The 20,682-nt window shown below is 38.5% G+C and overlaps 1 protein-coding gene across 6 annotated transcripts in view; it reads right to left on the bottom strand.

Moving 5' to 3' along the window:
- Nucleotides 1-20,682, bottom strand: part of Smash (smallish) — a 197,171-nt gene that overhangs the window by 18,683 nt on the left and 157,806 nt on the right. For 5 of the 6 annotated variants that reach the window (XM_076767609.1, XM_076767610.1, XM_076767607.1 and 2 more), the window contains 5 exons: nucleotides 15,214-15,360; nucleotides 8,135-8,323; nucleotides 7,398-7,685; nucleotides 5,498-6,880; nucleotides 3,533-4,540 (listed from right to left, as the gene is read on the bottom strand). In XM_076767609.1, coding sequence (XP_076623724.1) covers nucleotides 3,533-4,540; nucleotides 5,498-6,880; nucleotides 7,398-7,685; nucleotides 8,135-8,323; nucleotides 15,214-15,261 — 2,916 coding nt within the window. In that variant the 5' untranslated portion in view covers nucleotides 15,262-15,360. The remainder of the gene's footprint in view (nucleotides 1-3,532; nucleotides 4,541-5,497; nucleotides 6,881-7,397; nucleotides 7,686-8,134; nucleotides 8,324-15,213; nucleotides 15,361-20,682) is intronic. The other variant, XM_076767612.1, reaches the window with a different exon arrangement.

Below are 20,682 nucleotides of genomic sequence, written 5' to 3'. Positions count from 1 at the left end.
ATCACGAGAAACTACATCTGCCTCCATTTGGAATATTTCCAGACAGATAATGATTCCATTTGGCGAAATATAGACATTATATTGAGCACGAAGACCAACGTAGCGATATGATAAATTTTAGCATAAATATCCTTCAGTATTTGTCGCTAAAATTTATCTATTATTTCAGCGATTCGTTGTTACAAAAAAAAAAAATATAATTAAAACAGTCGAAGAGAAAAAAATAAAACATTTGTAACTTTCAAAGTCCAATTAAAGTTTCGTGAGTTCTCGATGATAATTGTTGATTATTTGTTTAAAAATAGCTTCCACGTGCTATTTTAAAATACACAGACTTTGCAGAAGTTCAAGGTACACGATTATATTTTCGATTAAATTCATCTCGACAAGCAGTCTGCAATTTTTCACGAGTGCACAATTTGTTGGTAAACAACAGTGCGTATTAATTACAGTGTGAAATAATCTAGTAACTGGTGAAATATCCAAACGATCGTGTCAACGTGTAAATCACATCAATTCTACGTAGCCAGGTGTTTAAATATTAAACGAAAAATGTGTGTAGAAGGTTCAAAAAAATATTGAAAAATACAGAAGTTTGTGCGTTCGTACGAAGACGAAAATCGGCGTAAAACTAGGGTGTCGATGGGATCAATTAAGCTGGTGTCATGCATGAAACAAAATCCTAGGTCGAAAAGCAAAATGCCGCTATCGACAAGCGGGGAACTAATGTGATCAATCGCAAGGTGGAAAAACAAATGGCTGGGGGGATTATCGAGCTATTGGAAGCGCCATCTTACCTCGTCGCTGTAGTGGAGCTTAGATTTTCAATTTCAAGTAGCAGAGCAAGATGATAATTGTTGGCGCCGCTACGACAAACAAGCTAGTAAAATAGAACAAGTGGCTACCATTGTCTCGACGAGGAATCAAACATTACTGACAGAAATGAAACCCATTTTTCTTTCACTGGCGCTACTCGACGTACTCGTAAGTTTCAATAGAATTTTTAATTTAACAAAAAAAGGGAGATTATTTTACTGTACGAAGCGAAGGGAACGTATTATTGGTCAGACAGGTTACTTTCTAATCGCAAAAGGCCAACAACATTTCTATTTTAATTATACTCCTTGGTTAATAATTTAGTATGTATATTAATGGGTTTTGGACACTCGATCGACAAACTATTTCAACCATCACCAGTTTTGGGACAAGTCAAACGATTCTTACCTCCTCGATGCCGCCGATCATGCGTCAGGGGAACGAACAAGACCGCTCGAGACAACCAAACGATTAATCGCGACAATTCAGGACATGTTTATCGTGACCGGTCAGATACGAGTTCTTTGGTAATAATTAAATGTCAGGCTCACCGACCTCCGATCCACGGGTCACGGGGACGACACTTTGGACGCGTTTGCCCGCTGGAATGCGACTGCACATTGCAACTCGACTCGTTGTCCAACGATGACACGTATCGTGCAAACGATGAAACGATTCTCGATGCCAGTTGCAATATTTGCGCTTCCAAGAATCGATCAAACCGTCTCTTTTTCGTCGAAGGACATTATTCACTCTATAGGAGCTACCCAAGCACTTTTTTCAACTTTTTTTGGAGGAGAGGGATTTCAAATTTTGTACAGAGACAGTAGAAAAATATGATACCAATTTTTTTCCTGAAGAAGATAAACACGGAATGAAAGTGATAGCTATGTGAAGTAAAAAAGATTATCTTTTCGTGACTCAGTCACACATTCGATAAATTAGTGGATTAGTTATTGCTTGATTCATTAAAGTGGAAATGATAACACTTCTCTTTAAAAAATAAATACTTTTCTTTAAAAGGTACATTATATTTCTTCGTACCATGGTATTTGTCAAAGATCTACAAGGTGTGGCTCTTGAAGCAAGCGATAGTGAAACCTATGTTATTTTTCATACTATTTTTTTCACGACTGACATTGAATATCCTTGAAAAAAGATTATTGTATTTGTTTTAAATATCTCTATTGAAAGATACGTAGACAGAATACGTCAGTGAATTTAAAAAACCAATTGCTCAACCTGTATCCATTTTACATGCTCAAACAGCAGAGTCCGAGTAGCTCCGTATAGAAATGAAATCCTCGAAATTATCACGGTGGAAGACAAATCATTTGAACGCAATTTGGTAATTTATACTGTTTCCCCTTTATTTGTGATCAGACGTTTCGAATATATTCAGCAGATTTTCCCCTTCGTTTCGAATAATTCGGGACGACGAAGACAATGGTGATCGACGCGTTGATATTTAGACTCGATATAAAATTTTGGCAAGTCCGATTCGTTCGTACGATTTAAATTCGCTCGAGAAGAGTATCATACATGCGTCGGATATCGACGAATTGAAACTGGGATCTTTTAAAGCGTAAGCGAACCGGGACGATCAACGAATTTTCCACTCGGTAACAAATGGCCAAAACTTAGGGATGCTTTCAGTTTCCAACGAACCCGATTCACTCGTGCTTGAAAATCCCTTTCTCGAGGAAACACGACACGACAAATTTCTCTGCCCACTGAATTTTCTATTTCATTAACCGCATACTACCGAGTACTACGATCGATCGTGATCCATGCATAAGTGTCGACGAGCCGCGTTAAGATCGATTACAAGTTAATCTAAAATGATGTCTTACGCTCGGAGTATTTCAGAGATGTTTATACGTAATTGTTCCCTGCCTAAGGGCATTTTCTTCGCTTTCGTGGCAGTTGTACGTACAATTAGGGAGGCGAGTGTTGTTCGACGAACACGCGAGCGTCGGGATTTAGCATCACAAAGTCTTCTTACGACATATCAGTCAGCGATCGATCGCATTAGGCATCGTTTTAGGTCCGAGAACATGTTCCCTGCTAGATTAGGCCACTAAGATTCGCGTTAGTCACCGTAATTATCGACTTTGTTCGAACTGGTACGTCCTTCACCTCCGGCTAGTACGTGTTTCCGGCTACCTGATCTAATTCTACTCGATACTGGGGGTTATTATATACGTTTTGTTCCTGTGTCGTCTATTTACATCGTTAGCTATGAGTCTCACGCCTTCGTTTCCAGTGAGATTTGTGCGTAATGGCGGATAATAAATACGTGTGGAAGCGACAGGCGAAGACAGGTTACATTATCCGGGAGTCGTAAGTGGCAGGATTCAGTTTCAAAAATGATTTTACAGGATTATTCGCAACCGTCGGGAGCCATTGCTCGCGGCCATGATCGATAGCTGAACGGTCGATGTACGGTGATTTAATTTTAAACAACACCTTCTTTGGGTCTAAGTGCCCCGTTATTGCGAATTCCTTTCTCTCATCGTCCACTCGCGATGGCGTAATTCCCGCCACTTAGACGCCCGCTCTAAGCCCATCCTTATGTACAAGATCTAATGGAAGTCGGACTAGGTCCAACAAAAGGGCGAGAAATGACGCGCTACGCGAAGATAGCCAAAGACGAACGATCCTCGCGGTCTTAAGACTTTCTCAAAGGGCTGCTAGATTGTTGTTCGATCCTAACCTCGGTTGCTGAACTCTGCTTCTGATTCACGCGATCCACGGTGATGAACGGTGTCACTGGAGGTGTCGTAGGTGTCTTGCCCTGAGGTACCACCACCTTTTCGCAAATTTCCACCACCGTCCGGCGTCTTTCTGCAGCCAGTGTCTCTTCACCCACCGTCACCTGGTGTTTCGAGCTGAACGCGTGGGAGGGGACGTGCTTCGCGGAGGGCACGGATGACAATTGTTCCGGGTTCGAGGAAGGTGACACGGTTATATGAGCGCCCGATGGAATATTGGTTGGAACCGTACCGCTGGAACTGACGGGAACCGGTATTTCCGACGCTTTTGGTAATTGAGGGAACGACGTTTGACTGGTTGGACTTTTGGCGTTCGACGTTCTCGTCTTCAGGGACGGGGTTTTGGGCGAGGAAGGCGAGACAGGCGGGCTCAGGGAAGACGTGGAACTCGTCGGTGACGATTTCGAGCCAATCGTCTTGCGAGGAAGCGGAGTGGGAATTTTTGATGCTGTCCGCGGAGACGTGACTGGCGTGGTCTTTGTCACTTCTTTCGAACTGTTCGAGACTGAGGTAGACTCTAACTGAAGGGTTGTCGGGACTATCGCTGTCCTGGCGGGTGATACGGGACAACCGTCGATGACGGTAGAATCTAACGGCGTCGAAGACTTTGGGTTCGTGACTTTGGCCGAGTCCTCTTTCGAGAGGCTTTGGCCCTGTTCGTCGCTAACGAAATTAGGATTCTGATCCTCTGTAAAACGTTTGGACCCTACGGTTGCTTCCTTGGTAGGTACGGAATCTGTTTTGGTCTCGGTGAGCTCTTTGGACACAGGTAACTTCGGTTTGGGAGGCGTTTCGGGAGGAGTTCGTCGCGGAGGTACTTTGGGACTTTGATAGACGATCGGGCGACACGTGGCAGGACAGGAACGATGTGTACTAGAGTTAGTAACCTCTATATGTGCCTGCGATTGCGATTTGTTAGTCGACAGTTTCCCAGAAGTGTCAGCAGTACCCTAGAGAACCAAAGAGTTATAGATCGTATAACCTGACGTCCCACAACCTAAGAACAATAGGTTTAGAATTGAAACCAGCAATTGTTAAACACGTAAGGTGCAGTCGTAAAGTAATAATTCGACCTGCCGTTTATTAGAATTTTCACTTGTAACCTATCAATTTTTATTCAAGGTATTATTCGATACACAGTAATGACTCTTAAAATGAACATTGTCGCTGGCATCCCAGCTCGTGTCGTTTTTTAAGTGTCGTCTTTCACGTACACTGGTTTAAACTAGTATCCCCCAAGTTGGGAATGATAGAAGTGTTCAATTTACGAATCATGTCTGGGATTCATTCCAAAAATCAGCATTGTTTTTCAAACGTCGTCTTTCACGCTTCACTGAGCTGTAAGGGAGATCCCCTCAAGTTGGGAGGGATATAAATGTTCAATTTACGAATTACGGCTGGGGGCTCCTTTTAAGGATCAGCTCCTATCGTTTTCCAAATGCCTTTCACGCTTCTCTGAGCTTTAAGGGGGATCCCCGTAGGTGGGAGGTATAAAAATATTCAATTTACGAATCATGCCTGAGATTCATTCTACAAAAATCAGCTCATATCGTTTCTCAAACGTCGCTGAGCTCTAAGGGAGGTCCCTCAAGTTGAGAGGAATATAAATGTTCCATTTACGAATCATTACTGTAGCTTCGAACCATCCGAACTATAAACAGAGACAATTGCTTGACGACTGTCCTTTGCAAAGTAACACACCCCGATACTCATAATATCAACAACCGTGTTGCCTCAATTAATCATAAATGATAAAAGCTATTTTAAATTGCCTTCCCCGCAAACTTCCAAGCAATAAATATATACCCCATTTAATCGTCTCGCTTTGATATATGCCAGCCAAGTGAATGCGACGAATAAAAGTTTATCGGATAGAACTGCCATGCAACATCGTCGTCACACCTTACCTTCTTTGTTACTACTGCTTCCTGTTGGCTGGCAGAAATCGTCGAGATCTCGTTCGCGGGCACAACGCTCTGTTCCGCAGTTTCCTTCGCCGTCTCGACGTCACGATGTTCCTCCGGTTTCTCCTCGATGACCTCTTGCCTCTCGATGATTGTACTAGCGTGCACGATGTCTTCGTCCACCGGTTCGTCGGCTTGGCTGACGGAGCAGCTGACGTCAGCCGTGTGAATACCGGAATCCTCGCGATCCGTATCGTTTAGGAGCTCAGCGGACGAGGATGAGGCCGGATAACGTCTACCGTAATCTAGCTCCTCCAGGCTTTGCACTCTCTCGAAAGTGTCCGGACCGCTCGAAGCGTCCGCATCCAGAGAGTCCAGGCTTCTGTGGAAGGCGGTCCTGGGCACGCGATACTCTGAATCTGGCGACGAGCTTCTCTCGCTGGGAGTGGAGGTGTCGATTCTGTTCTCTTGATCCCGGAAGCAGAGCGAGTGCTTGCCAACGAAGGATCTCTTGTCGGCCGATTCCTTGCTCCTGGCCGCGTCGTCCAGGGCGCTCAGACGATCCTTTATCGTCCTGGCGGACAGCTCTCCGTTGTGTCGCGACTCGTGAGCGGTACCCGGCGCGGATGACTCGTCGCTGCTACTGTACTTTTCTAAGGTGGACAGTCTTTGTCTGACCGGTCTGACCGTCTCCAATTCTTCCGTGCTCATCTTACGATGAGCCAAGCTCTTGCTCTCCCGTTCGGAAGCCTGTTTCTCCAGATGGGACAATCGTTCGCGGATCGAGCTCATGTCGCCCGACAGTCTGTTCAGCGTTTTACCGGTCTTGTCGCCGTTGTCCGGCTCGTGCTTCTGCTTCTCCAGGTTCGAGAGTCTTTCCTTGATCGATTTCGTCCCGGCGAAATCGCCGGAGAGCCTGTTGTTCGTTTTGCTGTCGCTGTTCTTCTGCGACGCTTTCTCGAAGATCTCTCGCCTCTTCAGTATGTCCACCTTGACTATCGGCACGGTGGACTTGCTGTCGTCGTTCAAACTCGTTTTCGACGCGTTCGTCGATGACTTGGCGCTCTCGAGTTTCGCGTCCAAGCTGGCCAACGATCTTCTCGGTATGTTCTGCGACACTCTCGACACGTAACTGCGAATCGCACCCTCGTAGGTGTACTCTTCCGGTTCCGGCGAACTGGTCGTCGCCGTCGTCGCGGAATCGTACTCCTGGTTGTTGTGGTTATGGTTGCTATGGAACCCATTACCGAACGGTTTTTTCGTGATCGTTGTCGATGTTGCCATAATCGTCGCCGACGATGTTGTCACGTCGTTGCTGATCACGTTTTCGCTTGGCACGTTGTCCAGGTCCGAGTGATTCTTCTCTATCTCGCTGTCTCTGTCGCTCTGAAAAATATTTATAGACAACTTTCTTTCAGCAATATAGTCATTATTAACAGTGCAATATGTTTGGGGATAATCTACAAAATTTAAGAAGACTATCTAAAACACTAGTTGGAAAGGATTAAGTCGTTGCAAAAGAAAATTTTAAAGAATACTCTGCAAATTTATTTGAAACATAAAACCATTTCTTGTCAAAATCACCTCTGGAGCAGATCTTTTTTTAAGTAGAGTATCCTCAGAATGAGAAAGTTTCTACAAACGTTAAATTCTTTTTTTATATCTAGAAAAATGCAAATAAATGATTACTCTGTGTCTCGCTTATTTTGTAAGTATCAAAATAGAACTTAATCTTCGAGTTACTCGGTGAGAAAAAAACTGCATTTTTTGTCAAGGACTGGTTTCATCCCCTCATGTTTTATGTAATGTATGAACGTATGAAAGGCCTTGCGTTAAGGGGTTAAGCAACGATGAGAAAATTTGGACGTAAGGTACGAGTTACCAAAGCAGGTGTTAATCTTACCAGGACACTGTGAGTGTCATCGTGAGTGTCGCCGCTAACCGAGCTCTTTCCGCTGCTGGTGCCTATACCAAGGTCGCTGAGGTCATTGGCATCTTCCTCGTGGTACATGGCCAAGCTGATGCTTAGTTTGCGACCCCTATTGCCCCTCTCTTCCATCATTTCCGAGAAAGTCTTGCTTCGACGACGCTGCCGATCGTGTTCCTCCAGCTCGAGTTTCTTCACCTCGACCACCCGCTCGATGATGTGCTCCTGACGCTTCCTTCGACTGCTCTTCCAGTTGTCCAAATTCTACGAATATAGCGGAAGCAACCATTGAGTGGTTCATCGTGCAAGGCATATTTTACATAACTCAATAACCCAGAAAGAGGGAAAGTTATGGAGGGTTCGAACCCCTCCTACTTGAAATAAATAATTTCATTTTTTTTAATTTTTAGACATGGGATTCTCGAACTCTCGAATTTCTTTCACGATTCTATATTAGCCTCCATGCCTCTTTTTAGAAATCCTACCCACTTTCGAGAAAAAAATTCTTTACCGAAAATATACTGTGTGGCCGGAAATGTTTCTATAACTGTTTAACGAACCCTGTATAATATCTTGTAATAGTTTGATTAACGTGTATAACGAATAGAAATACTAATCAGAATAATTTGCGGTATATGAACAAAACTATTATGTAGATGGTAGAAGACAGCATGCAATAGATTTTATAGGAGTGTACAGATTACTAATCTTACCGATTGCCAATCTTCCGGATCGTCGCGGACCTCTTGTTTTATTTTCTTCACTTCCTGGACCTTTTGCAACTGTTCCTGAGCTGTGCGATACAAGGAACATGGTCCAACTTTGACAAACTGAAGAGGATTTGTTGCTTGCTTAGGAGGTGTTTTCAAGGTGGTCTTTAATTTTGGCGGCTCGTGTGTGATCTGTAATTACAAGCAATTCGCAATTAATTTCGCGATTTTTTTTTGCAAATAAATACTTCCTATAAAATGCAATGACAATGCTTGTTCCATTTCTTAAATTTTTCATGCTAAGACTACAATTACCAAACAAATTATGCGTGAAAAATATACAGTTTAACGTTTGAAAACTTGATTGACCCAGTGAAAACAAATTAAAGTTCATCGGGCCAATTAAGCTTTAAATAATGGTTTTTAATAATTATTAAATAATAATTTAAATCGTGTCTCCAACAAAATCAAAGATACGTGTAAAATAATAGAATAATAAACTCGTATTATGTGGAACTATGTTGTTTCTTTCTATCGTTGAACGAGCATCGAATAACTAAATTAGATTAGTCACGATCGATTATTAAATATTCTCCATCATTGGTTTTATAATAGAATTTGATATTCGTTGTCAAACGATTGAAGAGTTACTGGAGTGAAGACATAAAATGTATGGAATCGAAGACAATACTGTTCCTATTTCTTTGTTAAGAGAACTCTACTCGACGCTCTCTTGGGATCTGCCTGCGTCGACAATTTCTTCGTTAAGAGGGTGTAGTTCTCGCAGAATATAATGGTGTGCCCATCGTTTCGATGACCACTTCAGAAAGAATAGGTCAAATGAGGACATTGACTGGCGAAAGGGTTGGAAGTACCATTACGGTGTAAAGGTGTAAGTGGCAATATCACTTTTCACTTCCTCGACACAATTCTGTTTCATATTCTCCAACGTAAAGAGGAAAGGAAAATTGCACCTCGCTCCGTGCAAATATACTTGAGACACGTACAGTTTGAAAATTTTAACAACGATAAATCTAAATCAAAACGTAGCTTACGCGAAGTACCTTACTGATTTATGTATTACAACTATAATAAAAATCTACTTCATATTATACATCGTTTATCGATAAACTTAACTCGTTAATTATTACAAAAATCATTATACTCTAGTATACTTTGCAGTAAGCACTTTGCAAAAATCATAGGAACTACATTTGTGAAAATTACTGTAATTACTTATGGATTTTTTACTTATTAGTTTAACAACAAATCATACTTTTATTACGATTCATAAGAAAAAATAACTATTCTATGCAAATAGTTTTTGCTGTACGTTTATGCAGGTTGTTCGGCCACCCCTGACAAAAATTTGAATGGGGGATTCTAGAGGCCAAAATAAGACGAAAATCAAGAATACCAATTTATTGATGCAGGCTTCCTTAAAAAGTTATTAACAATTAAATTCAAAAATTTCAAATCGTTCTGGAAAAATTATTTTCGGTTGTGGGGCTGAATTACTATCATTTTTTGTGAATACACATACCCCTGAAATCCTACCCACTTTCGAGAAAAAAATTCGAGTAGGTACTGAAATTTTTAGACGAAATTAAAAAATTTCAGATGATTCTAAAAAAAATTATATTTAGTTACAGTGGCCAATTACAATCATTTTTGGTCATTATACATACCCCCGAAATCCTACGCATTTTCGAGAAAAAAATTCTTTACCGAAAATATAATTTCTGGCCAAAAATGTTTGCCCGAATTTTCATGCGAATCTTTAAAACGTCATAACTTCTGAACGGATTGGACGATTTTAATGTTTAAAAAAGCAAACTACACGTATTTTGATGAAGAATATGTATAAATCACAAAAATATTCGAAAAGTTGGTCCTTGACCCCGAAAAATGAAGAAAACCCCATAAAAATGGTCCAATTTTCAAACAGCCATAATTCCTACAATAGTGAATATATTTCAATGAAACTTTTTTCTGAAGTAGAGCTCACGGGTACCTACAAAAAAGTAGTAGGCAACTTTTCTGTAGGGCGTCAAATAAAATGATCAAAAATGAAAAACTAATTTTTAAGAAAAATTGACAGGGGGTAGGTGCCTAAATTTTTCGGCGAAAAAAAAAATTTTTAATTAATTCTGAAAAAATTATTTTCGGCTGCGGAGGTCAATTACAATCATTTTTGGTCATTATACATACCCCCGAAATCTTACCCAATTTCGAGAAAAAAATTCGAGAAGGTGTGAAATTTTTCGACAAAATTAAAAAATTTCAAATCGATCTGAAAAAATTATTTTCGGTTGCGGGGGTCAATTATAATAATTTTTGGTGAATAGACCTACCCCCGAAATCCTACTCACTTTCTAAACAAAAATTCAGTACGGGCAGAACTTTAAACGTTAATAACTTTTTAACAAAGCCTCCATCAACAAATTAATATTCTTGATTTTCGTCTTATTTTGACCTCTAGAATCTCCCATTAAAATTTTACCGTTGCACGGTAAGAAGGAGGGCATATAGTACGGTAATTAATTTTTTGTTACTTTGCATTTTTAACGTAATAGGGACCTTCAGTTTTTAAAAATGAATTCATTAATCTTTCGTTTCCTGAATTTGGTTAATGCATCAACAGATTCTCAAATAAACTACCCACTATTGGAAAACACGTTCAACGCGACTGTTAACACGACTTGCAAAACAACTTATTTTACGACGGCAGGTCATATTGGTGAACACAGTCCTTAAATGTTAGACATCGTCAACGCGAGATACCAACTAAGCTTGGAGAAGGTAGAAGTCGTACAGGATTGTTTCCTAATCGTTAGATCGTACATGGTAATAACATTGCATGGCCAACACGTTCGCTGGATTTAACGCCACTTGCTTATTTTCTTTAGTGAGCATTAACAAAATAAAAAAACAAAATATATACACGGGAACGTATTATTCAATTTTGTTCAAAAAAGAAGCCTTTAAATTATTTCGTAAAAAATTAGAGATTCTTTAATTTTGTCGCGAAGTATAACAACAGTAATATTTTAAAAACTTTAGTTGGAAAGAGGGGCAAATTAAAAATATTTTACAGCAACTTGTGTTATAGAAGCAAGGATTCGAATTAAAAATACGAGAGGACGTGAACGATGCGGTGCAGAAAAACAGAGTGCACCGTGAAGAAACATAAAGACGAAGAAATAAGAAAATAATCAGTCTCTCGTTTAACGTCAATAGCCGAGCGAAGCCTGTGTTACGGCACCGTCAGCTAACCGGAAGCGGAACCACGCTTCTACGGTATTAACGCTTTTCAAAAGCGAATATCGTCGCGAATGGTTGCACGGTAGTTAGCGACGATTGTCAAGCGAGTCCTCGGAAAATTGCATTCTTTTGTCCCTTTAACCCTTTCATGCGCTGCGAATCCGATAGAAGCGTTGCCAATGACGCCATTAGAATTCCTATCGTATAAACCGCCTATTCTTCCTACGCTTAAATACATTTCATATCTTGAAATTTCCTTATCAAAGACCGTAGTCGCTAAAGAACGATTGCAAAATGAATTTTCTTCGTCGATATTTTAGAATATTAATAAAACATTAATTCTATCTGCTTAAAAAAATTTTAAATTAATTTACAATGGAAAATTTATTCAAAACTAAATATCTCCAACCACAATATTTAATTAAAAATAAATTTTTTTACAAATATGTTAGATTTCAGAGATCTGGAAATAGAAATAGCGGAAGTAGTCAAATTTGTTAAGGAAGCATTCTACTGTAAACCTTCTAGAAAGTTATTTTTTTTTTTTTAAATATAATTTAAAAAATATATGCATAAAATCTTACGTCCAAACTCCTTGTTTATTTCGTCTTTTTTTACATCATGAAAATGACAAATATTTAAAAATCTAGAGCTCAATAGATGCCCATCGGTTAATTACATATCAAAATTATAACGTCACTGAAATAATTCAAGAATTACAGAACAAAAACTAGAAAATAGATTTTCATTGCGTACAAGAACTCTGTGATGCAAATTATGAAAATAAAATGGAAAAATTTTATAATTCTGATATCTCATTGATACAAGTTATTGCACTCTTGACTAAGATTTATCGCAGATTTATTTGGAATTCCCATAGAGTGTCTTTTACGCCCTGATTGTCAATAGACTGTATTTCTGTTAATAAAATGATTTCTTTCAACTACTGAAACTTCATTTTTACTTATCATTCGCCTAAGTATAATATAGTATGGTTAAATATGCACGAAAATATAGAACTATTTTCTTTTCTTGTCACTTTTTAATAATAGGGAACATGTGCTGGATTTGCTTTTTACAAACGACTATAAAGTTTTTACAAATATTTACTGAAATAAATACTATCCACCTCTCATTATAAATCTTCCACTAATATCCAGAGACTCGTTTCGATCTCACAAAATAATAACACACGATTTAAAAGAAAAAATATTACTCGCCCATTTATAGTCACCTTAATGAAATAAGGTGGGACGACGTACTATTCGATTTAAATATTGATGATGCGGTATCGTATCTATACGACTGGTTACACTCATTAATTGAATCTTACGTACTGACAGGCATCATTAATCACTCGTTGCTCTTTTTATTTATTTAACGACTTCTCGACAAATAAAAACAAAGGAGCAAAATGTATACAAAAGAGACGCATTAAACGGATTGAAAGGACGGGGCTCAGCGAATGAAACTGTTTTACAACCTAATCCAAATTTATGTCGTTCAATTTGGTTCGCGAGCGCGTAATTTAGTAATTTAATCAAAAAAGAAAAAAAAACGACGCCCACAATATATACGAACGAATCGCGCTGTACCGCAATTACTTTGCGTTCTTACAATTTGCGTAACGAGTGTAAATTACTGTCTGAACATTGCCATGCTAATTATGTTAACCGTTAGACGACCATTCGACTTTTTTCACCGGAAAGTACGTAATAGGATCAATGGCTGACTCCAGCAAGAAAAGTGATGTGCCTTCTTGTCAAGAAATTGTAATATTAATTTATTTATTAGTAGGATGACGGATCAAGCAATGTCACTTATTATAAAAGTATTGCAAATACTCTGGAATAAAAATATTTGTAAAAATAAAAGTATCTAAAAATATCACTGTGTAACGTTTGGCTGACGACCCTTGCTAGTCACATTTAAATTGTTTAAGTTATATAATTACAATTTTGTCGCGGAGCAATTAAAGAATTTTTAGTCTAATAAAAATTAGAATATACGTTTCTTTATTTTAACTTTTTTCTTATTGCAGATGTCACGTATATTAATTTATATTTTTTGTCAATGCAATGTAAACCCTGATTTGATTGTGTTACTAAAAAGTAGTATATCGGAATAGTAAGAATCCATAATTCACAGTACATCAAGAAAGTATCGGTCACTGGTTTCATTTACTAATATTTGAACAGGTGTATTCATCGCCAGGTGTATTAAATTTGATATAGAAGACAGACCCAATGAATCGAAAGTAATATACTAAAAAAATCTTGTGCCCTAACAGCGATGCATCATTCTCTCATATCACACGTGTACACAAAAGTAACTTAACTTTTCATCCGGTAATGTTGAAAGCACCAATGTCCAACAATATTATTACTTTTATTGTATGCTAAAGTACCAAGCAATGATTTTTTGGACTTCAGATAACAAAGTGTTAAAGTAGAAGTCAGATAACAATTGTCAGAATTTCAATGTTGAAAATCAGCTCGAAGAATTACGAGCGCTACAGAAACGATTATTTTGCAAACATCCACGAAACAAGTATAATCGAGTGCACTCATCCATGATGAACTCGTTGTCTGTTAAACCTATAGCTTCCTATCACTATATTTCCCTGAGCTCTGCAACGCTCCAAGATTCTGTTCGTTTATCAAGAAAATGGAACACAATTTCCTGAGGCATTCATGAAATACGGCACCCTTCAACGTCCCCGACTCTTATCTCTTCCTGTTAGAACCGTTCGAAGGCTTGGTTTACGATACAAACATCTGGAACGTATTATTCCCACGAAACATCTGGACGCACGGTATACGAAATCGATTAACTTTTAGTCGAGCATCTGTGTCACCAAGTGCCTGACCTGCAGGATTGCGTTATTGTCACCGAACGTTCCAAATAATTATATTTCGTTCCTCAATCTGTCCTCGATAGCGTTCGATGAGTCATAAATTCATGAACTGGCACTTTGAACCCTCTTTGGACTTCAGTCTAGCTGGTCTCGACACAGAAATTAACGACAATTGCAAAGTGGAAGTGCCAGAGGGGCTGAGTGCCAAAGATAGATAGGATACTGCTATAATTAGCTGTGATGATCCTAGTAAAAAGCAATTTATCGATTAACAGAATCTATTTTACTTGATATATTTGGTAATCTATTTTTTATTCTTTTTGTGACAACTTTTGAATGGCACACTGCAGATTACACATATTTTCTTTATATTGAAAACAAAAAGTTGTTACTGGTGCACAATACAACTTAGGTAAATGTGATAACGAAATATGAATACGAAAAATTCAAATTAATGGGCGCAGAAGACTCCAATGTAAAGGAATGAGAACTCTTTTTCACGTTCATATTAGTACAATAAAAAGAGTATATTCCGAATCTGACTCCAACGGGTTACCATATTTATCAAGAACTATAAAATATATCGTACGTATATATCTAACGTTACCTTCATTGGTATTTTAAATGCAGCGAAAGCGTTGAATCTACTGTGCGTCCGCGAGAAGGTGACTAGCGAAGGGAATGCGGGTCTGATTGGTGCCTAGATCCCCACTCTAACGTAGAGTTCGTCGCTATTGGTCGAAACGAGAGTGGGGATGGGAGGAGCAAGCGAAGTACTGCCCCGCTAGCCAACTTCTCGCGTATGCACAGTAGATCACGTAAGTTACCAATGCTCGTGGAAGGTGTAAATATATTGTGTACATCGTTCAACGCGAGTTGACGCGTGTAAAATCCTCGACGCTCTTCAGCAATCATCGCTGATGCTTCCTGGAAGAACGAAAAATGCGGAAAGGACACTCACCATCCTCTCATTTCGCCGCTCCGTGGCGGCGGCTTGCGAGGCAGGCATCCTTCGTTCCTTCCTCCTTCTCTCTCTTCTTCGGGGGAGCTCCTCCTCTTCAGTGTAGCACGACTCCTCGCACGGTCGGGCCCATCCTACGCCTCGTCCCTGAAAACAACAGGAAATCTTATTAACTGACGAACTAACGGGAAACGAACGCTCTCTCGGTAGCAGAGACGCGTCGACGCGATTTTCTGAATCGTACACGCTGTACAAACGACAAAAACATCGATGTAATAGCAAATAAAAATATATGACACTTTGCATATTTTTATATTCTATATTTTAGTTATATAATTTGGAAATACACTACGCTTGATCAAGATGTTTTTCAAAATATATTCCCTTGTGCTGCTGCCTGACAATGAAATTGAAAAGATTTGAATAGACGAAGGAGAATGAGTCTGTTCAGATGGAGGACAACAAGAGGAGTAATTAGGTGAAAAAAGCGAAGAAACTGCAGACTGTAGTCAAAACTCAGAAAATGGATATATCGAGACTGCGTAGACGGACAATAGGAATGAAAAGAAGACGTTTCACAATGGGAGGAATACTCGATACAAAAGCAAATAGTACAAAAGAGCAAAGGCATTGGAAGAGATAACGAAGATGGTGGGGAAGCAGAAGTCGCGGCAAAAAGGTGAACAAATAACAGTTATGGACTAAAAAGCGATATAAAAATCGATGAAGCCGAGTATCGAATGCCGAGATCGTTAACAACATTCGTGGAAGACCGGTGCAAAAAGGCTGCATTAAACGATGGAAGCGCAAGAAATTGTATTGGAAGAGAAATGATAGCGCAAGTCTGGAAAATAGACGAGCAGAGAAGAGAATTAAATTACATAAAGTAACTTTGAAAAGTATTTAATGTTTCGACGAAGCTTGGTAGGAGATAACGTATAGGGGAATCGAGATCGAAACAGGGAAATGGGCCTCGTTACAGAACACTCGCGTAGAAAAAAGAAAACGGTCGAGAAAAGGGAAGAGAAAAACGCGAAACCTGGGATTAAACTGGTTCGGACTCTCGACAGGCGTAAAACGATATCAAAGGTTCTCTCGATCGTGGAAAATCGAGCAGCAGAACTGAATTTTATCGGAACGGCGAGGAAGTAGACTCTGGTCGACGTCATTAATGAACTTCTTAATTTGCGATGTTCTACGAAACGTTACGTTCGCCTGGTAATTAAGAGGACGATTGTAATAATGATTGACGTTGCGTCGATGGCGCGACAAGTCGTCGGAATTAATGCTCGAAAGACGATGATCAACGATTCGCGATAAATCAAGAAATATGTTACGCTGTTTCATCTTATTGACGAACCGAGGAACGATATCACGGTTTCTGCTACGTATTATATAAATCGAGACCTGCGTCAATTAAATATTAACGATGACCGTTGCTTGGATTTTAGAGACGTTGATAAATTTATGCGATGGTGCAAAAAATTCAGATATTTTCAACGATATAATTCATGTTAATGATATAAATATAATCAGTCTTGGATATTTTAAATATTTCTTGTATATTTGTTCTTAGAGTCTCATAAGTTAGAAGTGTTTTTTTTTTATTATAAAAATAGTTGCATTTTGAGAATAAAAAAATATATATGTAAATAATATAAAACTAATGTGTAAAAGTTATAAGGAAAACTATATCAGGCCACTCCTGGGAAAAATTTTAATGGGAGATTCTGGAGGCCAAAATAAGACAAAAATCAAGAATATCAAAATTTTCAAAATATTCAAAATATCAAGATTACAAAATGTTTGTAATTAAAAGTAAACATACTGGTATTGTTCAAAGAGAAGAGAGTTTAAATACATTTTTAAACTCCCTTAATGATATTATTAATTTCACTCCAGTAATAATTATCAGTCATAATTAAAATATTACAGTATTGTGAGATCGTTAACAGCTGCGGTGCAGATAACAAAATTTTTGTGGCCACCGAAACTTTCGTACGACGATGTACATATGTACGTCTTCCGGTCCTCTTTTCGCTAGACTCTCACACATATCGTTCGACGAACAAATATTATTGCAGAGTGGCTATGTTTGCGCGATGCATCCGTTGCGAAAGTTCTATTTCGGACGCAACCTCAGCTTTCGCGATCAGCTGAAAGCTTTTCAAGGCTGTTGATTTTGGAGCGTCGATGAAAAAATCGAGCGTACGCCATTCTTCCACCAGGCGTGTAGAAGTTAAGAATACCGAAAAAAATACGTGTCTAAACTAGCAACATATGGGCTCCTATACGTCAATTTCTAATTCAACAAACAGACAGGAACGTCTGTTAACGTAAACGTTTCAACGCGAAAGGGAAATTGTTTAACTTTAGCCAAGAAGTGTTTGTGTTCTTTATTATGCTTCACCGAATTAATTTCTTCGCGACGATAATCAGGAATAAAGAAAATTTAAATTAAAGCACAATAATGTATCATTCATTAACGTAAAATATAGTCATTTTACATACTAAGTCATTTTTAATTTAATAGGTGTTAGTAGTAATGGAAAAAATTTATTTGAAAGAAAAGTGTTCGAATAATGCACAACGCGTTAATAATAAATCTCTGACAACCCAATCCTCACCTTAGCGAGCGTAAAGTACAGCGAATTAAATTATTCATAAGATGATTAAACGCCATAATTAAACACCAGTGAAGTTTGTGCGTAGGCTACAAAGAAAAGTAGTCACGATGATTTTGTACAAATTTCTGCTTGCCTCCATATAATAAGGCAAATTGACTATTTATTAAGGAAAAGTGTTTACATAATGACCAGCACGACACAGTGCGCCTGCGGGAAAATTGCAAAAATGATTAATCTATAAATAGTAGTAGCCAGGAAATTAAAGAAATCTCTGAAGGATAGCATGGATAATCGATAATAGCTCCCAACCCGTATATCGCTAATCGTTGAGAACGAGAATATGCAAAATCATGTCTATCCGTCCACGAACTTATTTATTCACGTAGAGGAGTGGTCATTACGAAGGGGACGTCGTGGGAACAAAAAAATGACACCACACCCTTAATTGTTCCATTTCTTCAGGAATCACGTCAACGTTTCCGCCATAAATCTTTGTCTCCTTTCCATAGTCGTGTTTCCATTTGCATCTGTGTACATTGAATTTCTCTACTGGATGATATTAGACAGTGATTCACAGATTCGTTTAAACAGAGCATAAATATTCTCTCATTTAAAATATAGTCTATTTCTACAATTAAAACATTTAGAGTGATATTTTTAAACCTCTCGAAATATATTCTACAGCTGTTTAATTTTAAGGCAGGAAGCATAAATTGTCGACGTTTGCAAATGAGTAACAACCATAGGTTTATTATTCTACAATAAATCTTTAATTTCCTCCATAGTTATGTTTTCATTTGAATCTGTGTACATTGAATTTCTCTACTGGATGATATTAGACAGTGATTCACAGATTTGTTTAAACAGAGCATAAATATTCTCTCATTTAAAATATAGTCTACTTCTACAGTTAAAACATTTAGAGTGATATTTTGAAACCTTTCGAAATATATTTTACAGCTGTTTAGTTTTAAGGTAGGAAGCCTCAAATGTCGACGTTTGCAAAGGAACGCCAACCAAAGGTTTAGATCGAGTAATATTCGCGTGAGGAAGTCGTGAACGGAATACTAATGCACCGCCACTCGAGTGATTTCAATGCGTGGTTAACAGTACGATCGCCAGACTCGAAGCGTTAACGTCTTAAATAAATCTGAAACGATATTCTGCCCGATTTAGATCCAACGTTTTAGTAACATAGTAGAGTACAAACATCACAAATAATTTTTAATTTTAATTTTAATTAATACGTAATTGCTTATTTGTTAAATTCGAGTGCGATTTATTCTGAATGTCTAAAATATAGCTACCCGTAGTAGTTTTTAAATTAATGCAACTTTAGGCATAAAATAAAGGAATTTAGAAGATCGTGAAATCGGAGAAGCCGAAAGATTTGTAAATAAACGACGGGGACTTCCAAACTCGGTCCGTTTATTCGCAAACTGATTTGTGATCGAGTTTCGTCAATTTATTTTGTTCCGAAAAATTTGCATCTCCTCCTCGAGATTTACAGTCATTGCATTATTCCAATGAACGCGTAACTCCATCGTCGGACGATTTACTCTTCACGATTCAATGCATCCAATTCGTTGAATGCATGGATGATTCCGTTGACCGTAAAAGTTTCCCAGTATCGTGTGGCTACTGTACCATAAAACTCAATGTTAAACTTTGCATAAAATACATCCCTTTGTGCTCCACGATGAAAACGAGACGGCTTTAAAACGTCCCGGTGACAAAGATCCGGACATCAAAACGTTGCCTCGGTCACTTTTAGTACCATCAAAGAAATTTAAGGACGGGAGGACAGCACTATAACACCAGACACGCATCAAATTTCTAAAAATAGATTTACTCTTGTCATTTATGATTACATTTAAAGAGTAACAGATATTTATTATTTTATTTGTAAACAGTTCGATCCTTTATAAATATATTGCTGCATGTATGTAACTATTTGACAGAATACATAATTCAATAATGAAATCTGAATATTTTTCAATCAAACGATCAATAAAATTTCGAGATACTTTCTAAGCTTTAAAATAGCTTTAAAAATAGTAATTCGCTTATTCGAATAAATGGTCCCCTGATTTTTCCAGTGATGCATCCTGCTTCGAAACCAACAGAACTGTTTTCACTATTTTATGTTTTCTTGTGCAGGTTCTAGATATGAATTTTTATCAATTTTAATGGTTTCAAGAGTTCGTACATTAGAATTGAAATAACCAAAAAATTAGCACGTTAACTTGAGTGAAAGATACACAAAAAAATTTTCTTTTTATTCCAAAGGAGATTGTCAAGGGTTGAACGTACTACGATTGTTACAATACCTTGTGGTATTGTAACATTTAGGGACCGATTAGAGGAAGTTGAAGAATCGACGACAATTTAAACCACGATGCCGACACGCTCTGTATCCTCTGCCCGATGGTACACAGAGGCAGAATCGAAGAGAACGATCAAAGCCAACAAGAATGTCGGCGGAAATCAGGATATCGATACGGGTACGAATACTTCGATCCAGAACGCTTACGTGTACGCCTTGATATCGTCGTAAATCTAAACTACATTCAGAGATTTTATCGATTTTAAGCCTTACCGTGTAATCGTCACAGTTTATCTTATTTGCGCGCCAGATCCTACGGTGTTAATTGGCTCCGCTGATTTTGCGCGTCGTGGCTTCCCGAAATTTATATTTCCTGTTGCACGCTGTCGCTGATTCCCTCCGGCGATCGCAGGGCTTTGCACTATTTGCTCTAACTGCCGATCGCTATTAACAGCAATCAACAGAACCAGTATAGAACGTCTCTAAATTAAATGGCTTCTTTGTTAGAAAAATTTA

Source organism: Colletes latitarsis, chromosome 6 (genome assembly GCF_051014445.1).
Source record: "Colletes latitarsis isolate SP2378_abdomen chromosome 6, iyColLati1, whole genome shotgun sequence".
Lineage (NCBI taxonomy): Eukaryota > Metazoa > Arthropoda > Insecta > Hymenoptera > Colletidae > Colletes > Colletes latitarsis.
Note: the sequence above shows the minus strand (reverse complement) of the source record. Positions and strands in the feature narration are given on the sequence as shown.